This window comes from Alnus glutinosa, chromosome 12, assembly GCF_958979055.1.
Source record: "Alnus glutinosa chromosome 12, dhAlnGlut1.1, whole genome shotgun sequence".
Lineage (NCBI taxonomy): Eukaryota > Viridiplantae > Streptophyta > Magnoliopsida > Fagales > Betulaceae > Alnus > Alnus glutinosa.
In genome coordinates, this window is record NC_084897.1 from 20,161,146 (window position 1) to 20,172,327 (window position 11,182).

Sequence of the window (11,182 nt, forward strand, 5' to 3'; positions counted from 1 at the left end):
TTTCACTTTTCTTCTTTTTTGAAGAAAAAAAAAAACAAGGCAAAAAAATACACTTCTTTTTCATCTAGAGAGAGATACCAATATAATTTTTGGTTGCCTCTTTGTTTTATTTACTTTAAATTCCAAGGGGGTACTTTGTTGCACAAATGAAGCCAAAAACTTTCTCGTGGTATCCCACATCCTGCCCCATGGAGAAATAATTCCAAGAAACATAAAAAAATCAATAAAAACATGAATCTCAATAAAAAATAAAAAAAAACACCAAGGGGGTAAACAAGTAGAGGAAAAACGATTTACTATATCAGTAATATCACCAAATGCAACTCTTACAAAATGAGGTTTGTACCGTTTTCCAGTAATATTTCACCATATTCCGAGCTATATATATTAGTTCTCACAGCAGAATGGTCTATAGCCTCAAGACTGCAGCCATAAATGATAAGTATGTAAAAGGTTCTGATTTACAGAGTACTCCCTCAGGCTCCCTGGTAGGCCTACTATGAATCGAAAATTGCAAGAACAAATGACCAATCCCGGTTCAATTCGAAGAAACAACAGCCAGGTGAACAAAAAGCATTAATGGAAATTTCAGCCAGACTTTGATTTTGTTTGCAAAAATGAGGATCTCATCGATAGGGGAAAGATGATCTCCAGAAGATTGTGAAAGAATCCTTTATCGTAAATGTTATTTTTAGTGACCTGCACATCTTCTATTGGGGATTTTCTAAAAAATGATCTCCATTTGCTCTTCGGAAGCTCTCCTTCAATTCTCATCCCACTGTTACCTGCTTTGAGGGCTGCAGCACTTGCCCTCGCTTCATTTAGCTTCTTCTGCCAGCTTATGTAATCTTGCCATTTGAAAGTCTGTATTCCAGGTAAAAAGAAACAAATCCACGTAGTGAGTAAATTTCAGGGTTCTAGTAATGAGATCAAAGCAATACGGTTGCAATTGCAGCTAAATCATAACATGTTTCAAGTAAATGAAAAACCGATATACCATATCATAGCAATGATCCTCAGCCATCACAATTTAACATTTATAAAAGGAGGGGCAAAGAGTGAAGGGTGTATATAATTTTCAACGACTTCGCATAATTGATATGGCCCCGATATTTTTTCCCAATAAATTGTTATAAGCAAAAACAACCTGGTAGGCTTAAGGTTTGAGAAAAAGACACCATAACCCATCAAGTTCAATGCAAGCCAATAGTTCACAGGAATATTTGTTTCTAAGTAACTTCCATTATCAAGCTGCCTTTCGCCCAAGTAATTTATTTATTTAACACAATGAAGGATGTTATAAGCATCCAAGTTGCCAACTAATCTTGTTTTTTATAATTCCGTTTTCAGTAAATGTCATGTGACGTTCAATGATCAATCAGTTATTTCCACCACTTCCACCATCAGCATGACAAGAATTCCATGTATTATTACAAGAGCTGCAAGCCAGCAACCATTTGAAGCACACTTACCTTATTACATCATCCCCCCCACCCAAAAAAAAAAGGAAAGGAAAGGAAAGGAAAAGCTCAGAAAGTGATCCTGTTGCAGCAATGGAACCCAATAAGCCTTTACTATATCATTAGTTTTCCCCACATCTAGCACTCTGCCAATTACAAAGAGAACAGACAAAAATTATTCAGAAACAACAAGGCAGGGAAAATAGACCTCATTCGTGGTGGTATTGGTGAGACATAGGTTGGCATGGTAGCCAAAGAACCCTGCCAGTAGCAGTGAAACTATTGCAAGAAAAACCATCATAAGTATTTGAGTGTTGTAGGAGGCCAATAACCACTGTTACACACAAGAAAACCATTAAGCAAAGTCAAAAGAGTAGATAAATCGACATTCATAATAGGCCATCTATCCCCTACACAGAACAAGAAATGTGCAAACTAGCATAATAAATGGTTCAAGCATAGCTTCAACATTGAAGACAGTTAATTAATTGATCTGTTATAGACACCAAATCAGAAAGTTCTAGATGCCGTCAAAAGTTATCCTTCCTTTTAAGTTGCCTCAAACAAAAGCTGAAGCCTAGGCATAACAAGACAACTTCAGAAGACAGATAAGCAAACTAAAGAAAGGACTACCTGTACAACATGTGGCACTAAACTACGAAAAGAATTTTCGATGCCATAATAAACTGCACAAAGAAATAGGGGAATTTATGTCACATTTAGCCTTGTGCAAGTAAGCCATTAACTAGGATATCTGAAACACAAATCACTTTACCAGTTAGAATATATACAACTTTTAATTCTTTTAACCGTCCAGCAAGAACCAACCCAATGGCAACTGTTCCATATATGCAAATAAGAAAATGCCTGCAAAATCGCTAAAGGCACACATAACTTAAATAGAACCCAAAAAATTAAATAAAATTAATAAGAACAAAGAGGAACAGCAAACTGCTATACATCTCAAATAAAGTTGAAACCAGCCAACTGATCAAGATTATAGGAGAAAACATCAAAGACACTGCTCATTTATTGATTGGATTCAGCACTTGGGTATTAATTTTCAGACTAATTCAGAACTTCCCCACTACAGTCCCATGAATTTCAAAAGTGACCAACGATTACTGTAGAATACAAATTCAAAACTTAATGTAACATGTAATTAGATTTTTGTGGTCTGATTACTTCACAAGCTTACACATGAAAATTAGATGGTAAATTTCCGGTCCATCTATTACAAAACAACAGCTGTAGAGATAGATTTTCTGCCCCTCATTATCAAATATATTCTGAGAAGAACATGGCACCTTACATACGAATTAATTGGGCAGCATAGGTAGTGGAGAACAAAAAAGGCCATTTACCATGGCATATATTGCAAAACTATAAACTTAAATGTCACAAAATCATATAGTTCTCACCACAAAAGAAAAGCCATGAAGTAGCAGGTGTTTCTCTCCCCTATACAATTATTCTGCAACAATGAACATTGAACAGCTTTAAGTAGAAATAGAAAGTGTAATGTTTAATACATTCCATGTAAAACATCTAATCATAGAAGAGAAAGGAAAAAGGAAATAGTTCGAGAATTCAACCATCCATCCACAATGATGGTCAAAGCGAGCAACACAGCGATCACAAATGCTGCAGTGCTTGGACCTGGCAGGTCTGAGCCAAAGTAATAAAAAGATCATTATAAACTGAAGTTAAAAAGTTCAGAGAGAAACCTTAGGGTGGGGGGGAACTCACTTTGGAATTTTGCAAGTTGAACATTCCTTCTCAGAATAAATAAGATTGTCATATGGGTAGGCAGAGAGATACTGTGAAACATTCTCAGCCTTCACAGTTCCTGGATCAGAAAAGCTAGTCAATAGAAAGAGTAGAACACCGACACCAACAGCCAAGAAGCTTGTGTACCTGCAGAAACATGCAATGTCTAAGAAAACTCAGGATCGAACTATGGTAAACCCCCCCCCCCCCCCCCCCCAAAAAAAAAAGAAAAAAGAAAAAAAAAAAAGAAAAAAAAGAAAGAAGAAAGAGCAAGAGAGTAAGTCACAGACTCCTTCATACATACCTGTGAACCCCACTTAAATAATAGCCAGGAATATAGCTGAAGCAAGACTTTGCAATAAAATAATAAATTCCTCCAATCATCATGAGATATATGAACTGCAATGAAACACAAAGTTATATGAAAATTTAGCTCCTAACTGAAAAAAGAAAGGGAGCAATCATTTCTAGATTGGATCGGTAGTATGAAGAACAACTTTTATAAATGAGCAAGAAGTGGCATTAAGGATAAGTTGAGTTTGGCAACTGCAGATTGATATCTACAAAAATATCATTTAAGGTCTTCATTGCAACACTACCCCCGGCACACCCCATTCTACACCAAAGGCATCCCAGCCATTGGCCACCCCCACCAAGGTGTAAAGATATAACCTCCCTCAACCATCAAATTCCCTTCATCTAATTCAAATCTCAGAGAAAAATTCTCAATGTGGACACCACGGCTTGGCCTTTGGTATCCACACAGGGAGAGGACAATGAGAAATTTCAATTTTACCTGTCATTCACCATATCTAACAACAAGAAATGTCAACATATAAATTGGAAATAATAGCAGCGCTCTCTTTCTCACTCAAACTTTTACCACTAGGGTTCTCTCTCTTCGAAATTAAGACACCCACATACAAACTAGAATGTACTAAAAACAACACAATGAACTAAAATTTGACCTGACAATGTAACAAAAATTAGCTCATACCATTTCCACGATTCATCCAAACACCTAAAAAAACCTTGGAAAATAGTCCAATTTCCCAACCACAATCCAATTCCATCTACCCAATTCTTTCCCACCTCTTGGTCCAAAACACGAAAAGAAAGCCATACCCACTTTAAGCCTAACCAATAAAAACCAATTCCCAGTCAAATATAATAAGCCATGGAACAATACAGTTTTGGTCCCCAACCTGTAAAATGGGATTGGGTCGGTCGCAGAAGAAATACTCCACGGAGAGAATAGCATCGGTCCCCCTGGAGCCACACAGAGCCCCAACACACCGCCTATAAAGCAAACAAAAAGAACAAAATTAGGGCGTCGCACGTAATCAAATCGCGAAGAAGAGTGACAGAGAGGGAGTACAGTAAGTAATCGTAGGCGCCGAATGTGAGGAAGTAGTGGATGCGTTCGACGAAAGTCCCCTGAAAGATAGGCCACTGGCCACACAGAAACGAAATCACCACTAACAGCGTCACCAGGCCGTGGCACACCAGAACCCACTGCACGCCCATCTCTCACCCAATCCCTCAACTCCCCACCTGTAAAGAAAAATTATGAACAAGTGTGACAAAAACGTTAAACTAGAAGAGATGTTTCCGAGGGACAAGTCTTTTGAGGTTCTGTTCGTGGAAGTTGATGAAAGTCTTTGGCTTGACTTATGACTTTTCGCTCCTTACGTTTGAAGCAGTCTGCGACATGAGTTTAACCTCGCTGTAAAATGTTTCCATTTAATACCGATCAAATCCTCTACAATTATTTGTGTGAATTCAAGAGAATTCGATCATATGATTGTGAGATACTACTTAGAAGATTCATCTGATCCGATAAGTAGTTAGGCAGCCAATTTTTATTTGTTCAGATGGATCTTATAAGTGGTCTCTCAAAATCGTCTGTCCGAATTCTCTCAAATTCAAACAAATAATTATAGAGGATTATAATACAATTAATTCACTCTGTAAAAGTGGTCCATGATTATATATATATATATATATTTCATTGCAATCCGAGACTTTAGCAGAAAGTTATTTTCAAAATACTGAGACGTGTGCAGAATCTAAATTTGAATTCAATCCGATTTTGACTTTTATTGGAGAAATTACGATTTAATCATTTACTTGATTTGATTAAACTTAACTACATCTTTTAGGTCTTCTATTGTGATTGGTTAAGTTTAACCATATCTTCTAGCTACAATTAATTCACTCTGTAAAAGTGGTCCATGATTATATATATATATTTCATTGCAATCCGAGACTTTAGCAGAAAGTTATTTTCAAAATACTGAGACGTGTGCAGAATCTAAATTTGAATTCAATCCGATTTTGACTTTTATTGGAGAAATTACGATTTAATCATTTACTTGATTTGATTAAACTTAACCACATCTTTTAGGTCTTCTATTGTGATTGGTTAAGTTTAACCATATCTTCTAGCTAGGTCTCAATGGAAATGATTATTTAAAGCCTGAAAATAATAAAACAAATACCAATACTAAAGAATTGACATATATAAGTTAATGGGCTTGAATGTGCAACATTTATATATATATATATCAAATTAGTTGAATAAAATATAACAAATTTTTAAGAAGACAGGATTTGATTAGAATTAATTATAGGAAAGCAAATTATAGTTCACCCTTTCTTTCTATTGAAGTACGTGAAAATTTGCTTTCAACAATGATGAGGATTGGGTTTGATTTATGTCCATAAACAGATCGAAATTAAAACTTCCATTTATCATGTCTCATTTTGGATATCAAATTAGAAAGGATGATTATAGTAAATTACACTTCATTCCCCAAACCACGGCCCCAATTGCATTTAGACCTCCAAACTACAACTCGCTTCAATTCAAATCTACAATATATATACTAAAATATTTCTGAGTTGCTCCATCAAATTTAGCTCCAATTTTTTTGGATGGAAACCATCATGCATATGAGCAATTTATGTAATCCAATTACCCCACTTTCAAGTATCAAATTGTTGGCAGGTGGCCGTGAGGGCTACCCTCGAGAGGTGGGGGTGGCTGTGCCAACCATTCTCAAATCTGGTGTGTAAATATAATGGACACGTGTCGTTTTTTAACTAGGCATGACGTGACAACACCATCAGAAATTTAACAGGAGGTGTACGAAAAGACCTATTTAGTAGAAATTAGAACCTTAGAGAGTATTAGGTGGAGGCATGGTCATTCACAACATATAATCCCCAAAATTTTCAAAGAATTAATGCATTGAGTTATTGCCTTTTGTATGTATCACAAACTTTTCACTTGGTCTAACCAGCTATAATTCCCAAACCCAAGATCATAATAATTAGACAAATGTTAGTGGAGCTTGAACTCCTGTGGCCTGGACAATGCCCAGTTGCAGTTAGATGTCTGAAACTTCGATGGTATCCTCTATAATGCCAATGCAAGATCCTACAGATTTGCCAATGGACATGGCCTCTGCAAGTTTAGCTCGTGCTACTTCGTGGCGACGCAAAAGTAGGACAGTATTCAGTACAGACCATCTTACTTGAGAATCCGCCTTCTTCTGTGTGAAGCCCAAGCCGTTGAGTAACATGTCCAACTGTTCATGATTGACACAGATTTTCAATTAGTAACATGGATAATTGCATAGCCCTGATCATCAACTATTTGCATGTTAATCATAAAGTAAACCTTGTTTATGTCAGTAAGGCCTCCCTCAGCAATTCCATATAAAAGATACTCAGTTGCCACCCCCGCCAGTGCTATACATGAGAATCTGTTCAGCATCTAAAAAATGAAAAGAAACTCGATATTTTCAAGAGCAACATCAAATGCAATATGTTTACAAGCAGCAATATATGGAAGTCTGTGACATACTGTAGCTGATAATTTTCTTGCATTGACCTGTATGACATGGAAGGTGGTAGCAATCAGAGGCAAAACAACAGCAGTGAGTCATAAAAAAGAACAGTGACAGAAGAAAGTAATCAGATTGAAGAAAACAACCCACTTCTTCAAGAAATTCTAAATCCACAAATGCGGTCCCTGCTTGAACATTGAGAGAACCTTCCTTCTTCAAAGCTTCCAAGCTAGATAGTGTGTATCCCTTAGGAAGAATACCCACTAAGTAAGCAATTAAGAAATGGCCAGCTTCATGCTGCACAGAAGTACCACATGATGGTTACTTCATGCTCATTGGTATGAGATAGGATACTAAAACCTATCAGAAGATAGGTTATCCTGCTAATGAACATATAAAACAAAAATCTTACAGTAGACGCCCCTGAGTGTGTTATGGCATTTGAAACAAGAACACAGCATGGATTGTCACCACCACATAAATGTAGAATGATCTCAACACAGTAATACACACACACACTGAGGGAGGTGTATCTTACTTGGATAACCCTATTGTGGTACTTCTGACTAAATGTGTGACCAATTGTATCAAGAACCAAGCTACCAATACCTCCATCAAAAGAGACCTACAAACAACCAATTCAGTAAGATACTAGTACGAGGAAGAAAGTTAAAGTTCTGTCCGCTCTAAGTGATTAAGCAATATGTAAGTCACCAACTAAGCCAAATGTGAGTCAGAGAATGAAATTTAAGTACCTCCAGGAATAACACAACATAATTTTGGTATTCAGTCAAAACAGACATAATTTTAAAATGAAATCCGTTCTCAGGGCGTAGTTTCAAATAAGGGTCTTGCATTGGCGTGGGGGGGGGGGGGGGGGGGAGGAGATAGAGAGAAGAGATAAGGGAATTACAGAGTCCAGTGTCCATAGGAACAGAAATCCCAGAGAAAAATATAGGATTTGTTGCAACCCAAGCACATTCCAGGCAGACAGCCCTCCTAAAACAGCAGCAAGTTGCAGGTTTCTTTCAATTGAACCAAGTGTTGCATCCACTGGTGATAAAAGAGACGAAGCTTCTATTCCATTCAGCTTCAATTCATCCAAGGTATAGAGTCTTTGGGGCACCTGCATCATGGATTCCCTCGTATGGTAAAAGAACTATTTTTTATCAACTTTGGACAAGCACTCGTTGAGCACCATATCTATCTAACCATATGTAGAAACATGAAACTCGAATAAAACAAACCAAATAACCCGTTAACAGGAACATTGAATTCCGTATTATGATCCTCAACTATATTCCAAGCAGCAATCTTAGTTCTGTTTCCAAATCATAAATCTGACTACATCTTTTGACAATTTGTAGAAGCTAATTTATTGAAGTAAAAAATATAACAATCTACTACAATACAGCATCATAAAACAGTAACTTAATCCACATCTATCGAATACCAGTTAGCAAGCATTAGCCATATAACAACCCCCTATTTGAATTCATCTATAACCCAACAGACTATCCTGATAAAAATGCCGGATCTTCTTCCATTTGGATCCAGAAATGTCGATGGTATCATGAAACAAATACGTGAAGTGAAGCTAGGGTGCTTCCAGATTAAAAAGCCTTAAGCTTTTCCTCTATTTCACAACAAGATGATTATCAAATTATCATTAATACATTATCATTGCAGAAACTTCAAAGTGCAATTGGCACCAGAATTTCTAAAAAGTGGGCCAAAAGAACAAGAACAACAACATTAACTAGACCAAGAACTGATTCTCACAACCTGTCTAGCAGCCCCAAAACATCGAAGCCCTCCGGGCTTCCCTTGCAAGTCCTTAGCATGTGAGAGTGCTGCCTTGTCATCCCCCTCGGCCAGCTTCTTATCCAGTTGCTCCAAAGCTTGTCGCCGCGAGACACCAACATCAGACAAGCATATGATACTGAACGCTGGCAGTCTTAGTTGCGGGCGACATGACAAGCCCGCATAACAGGCCGCGGTTCCCATTCAAAGAACACAAAAGAATACATTATACATGCCAAACTTGTTTAAGACTTTGGTTGCAGTACTACTCATTCTCAACCATTCACATAAAAAGGATAAACATCGTTAAAAAAAAAGAAAAAAAAAAGGGTAATTGTATAATAAATCCATCGATAAATGCTTCTTTTTATTTTCCTTTTAAAAATTAATCTAAACTATTTAACTTTGTCACGAATTTAAAATGAAAAATGATATTTACACTACAGTCACACAACAATGGTACAACAGCCCCTCACATGGAGTGGGCACTACACACTGTGGGGCTCACCCCATGTGAGAAGTTGTTGTACCATTGTTGTGTGGGTGTAGTACACCAATCAAGTCCCATTTAAAATAGGTACTTTTTAATGTTTTTCGTCCAATAAATCAGTGTCAGTTAGTGCCACGTCAAATTAAAATAATAATTTTTATTTTATTAAAAGCTAAAACATAAAAATCTTTATAAAAAAAAAAAAAAAAAAAAAAAAAAAAAAAAAAAATCCCCAAAGGGAGCATCGATGGCTAACCAGTAACCACCCATGAGTGGCCAATGGTGGGAGTGCTTAGATGCAAGGCAACCACTAAGGTAGCTTGCAGGTCACCCCCATCCCATGAGCCGTTGCCAACTAATGTGGGTGGCTCACAAGCCACTCCTAACAAATGGAGGTGACTCGTAAGTCATCCTCTACTTATGAAGGTGACTGCTCCGATTATTCCATGCCCATGAGGTGGCTGCCCTTTTTTACCTTGGGGTGCCCACCACCTCTCCCCTTCTTGCCACCCAAGCCCCCCACCGCTAGCCACCCCGATTTGGGGATTCATTTTTTGTTTCTTTATTTTGAAGATTTTTCTTTTTTAGATTTTAGTTATTTTTCTTTTTATTTTTTAATAAAAAAAAATTTAATGTGGCAAAATGTTTTTATCATGTGAGAGTGCTGCCTTGTTATTTTTATTGTAATTTAATGTGGCAAAATGTTGACATGGAACTAACAAATGTCACTTTATTGGATGGATAACACACATAAATACATATTTCAAATTTACGACAAAGCTAAGCAATTAAAGTAAATTTTCAAAAAATTGAGGGAGTGATCACAAAATGCACATTTACTCCGGAATTTATTATAAATATACCCAAAAAAAAAAAAGGGGATATTGTTTTATACTTCTATAGATCATAGAGTAAGTAAATATCTAATTAATATGAAATTTACTTCTTCTTGTTTGTAATAATATGAACTTTACTTACAAAACAAGCATAGAGAACAAATGTCCCCAATCACGGGTTTGGCAATTTAATACAAAAATAAACTGTAATTTTTCACAAAATAATGAAAAAATATTGAGTGACTAGTAATGTAACAAAAACAAACTGATACAGATAAAATCAAAGAATTATCCGTATTATTTTACATTATGCTTGAAGTATATAGATTGCTATATAATTCTGAGTCATGGCCACAAAAAATTTTAGTTTACTATGTAGATCAAGAAAAGACCAAGTGTGATGAAGTAAATTACACAAACGAGCCAAAGTCGAGAGGGTCTGCAAGCAAAAGAAAATAAGAACAAGCATGAAGGCTTGTTGGATGTGCTGGCAGGAGATGTCTCTAATGCTTAAATCAATAAAAAAAAACTCTAAGATAGGGAGTGGAGTTTAGAGTCAAACTAACAAAACAACAAGACATTCAAACCTTTTCAAAACCCCACGTCATAACTCCAAAACAATAACACCACCCATATATAAATTCACCAAAACATCAACAAATTAAACAAATATATAAAACTTTAAACACAAAACTATGCATCGAGAGAAAATATTTTGACCTCTTGAAAACTCCCATCTACAAGCCTCCTCCTTCGAGCTGAGACTCTTCAAGTCCTCTATCTCTCTATTTGTAATATCCCGACCTTTAAATCGGATTAAGTATGCTCTAATTGGTATAAGTGAGTTGTGAGATTAACTGACTTGATGTTTTTAGTTTTGCTCTTGTATTTATCTATTTGTGATATGATTAGTGACTATCTTGTGTTTGGATAAGCGAAAGTTTTTCGATGTATGGTATTTAATAAAAG

At 36.4% G+C, this 11,182-nt stretch overlaps 2 protein-coding genes across 2 annotated transcripts; both read right to left on the reverse strand.

Moving 5' to 3' along the window:
* Nucleotides 1-251: 251 nt before the first annotated feature.
* On the reverse strand, nucleotides 252-4,915 carry LOC133852452 (probable protein S-acyltransferase 17). Its single transcript, XM_062289212.1, has 10 exons — nucleotides 4,609-4,915; nucleotides 4,436-4,529; nucleotides 3,535-3,629; nucleotides 3,210-3,377; nucleotides 3,056-3,128; nucleotides 2,882-2,934; nucleotides 2,236-2,327; nucleotides 2,094-2,146; nucleotides 1,669-1,794; nucleotides 252-864 (listed from the first exon to the last, which is right to left on the reverse strand). The coding sequence occupies exons 1-10, from the start codon at nucleotides 4,755-4,757 to the stop codon at nucleotides 589-591; spliced, it is 1,179 nt and encodes a 392-aa protein (XP_062145196.1). The 5' UTR covers nucleotides 4,758-4,915; the 3' UTR covers nucleotides 252-588.
* Nucleotides 4,916-6,393: 1,478 nt separating this feature from the next.
* LOC133851910 (uncharacterized) lies at nucleotides 6,394-9,172 on the reverse strand. Its single transcript, XM_062288537.1, has 7 exons — nucleotides 8,870-9,172; nucleotides 7,998-8,210; nucleotides 7,623-7,709; nucleotides 7,235-7,381; nucleotides 7,102-7,128; nucleotides 6,916-7,011; nucleotides 6,394-6,823 (listed from the first exon to the last, which is right to left on the reverse strand). The coding sequence occupies exons 1-7, from the start codon at nucleotides 9,089-9,091 to the stop codon at nucleotides 6,623-6,625; spliced, it is 993 nt and encodes a 330-aa protein (XP_062144521.1). The 5' UTR covers nucleotides 9,092-9,172; the 3' UTR covers nucleotides 6,394-6,622.
* Between the last annotated feature and the right edge of the window lie 2,010 nt (nucleotides 9,173-11,182).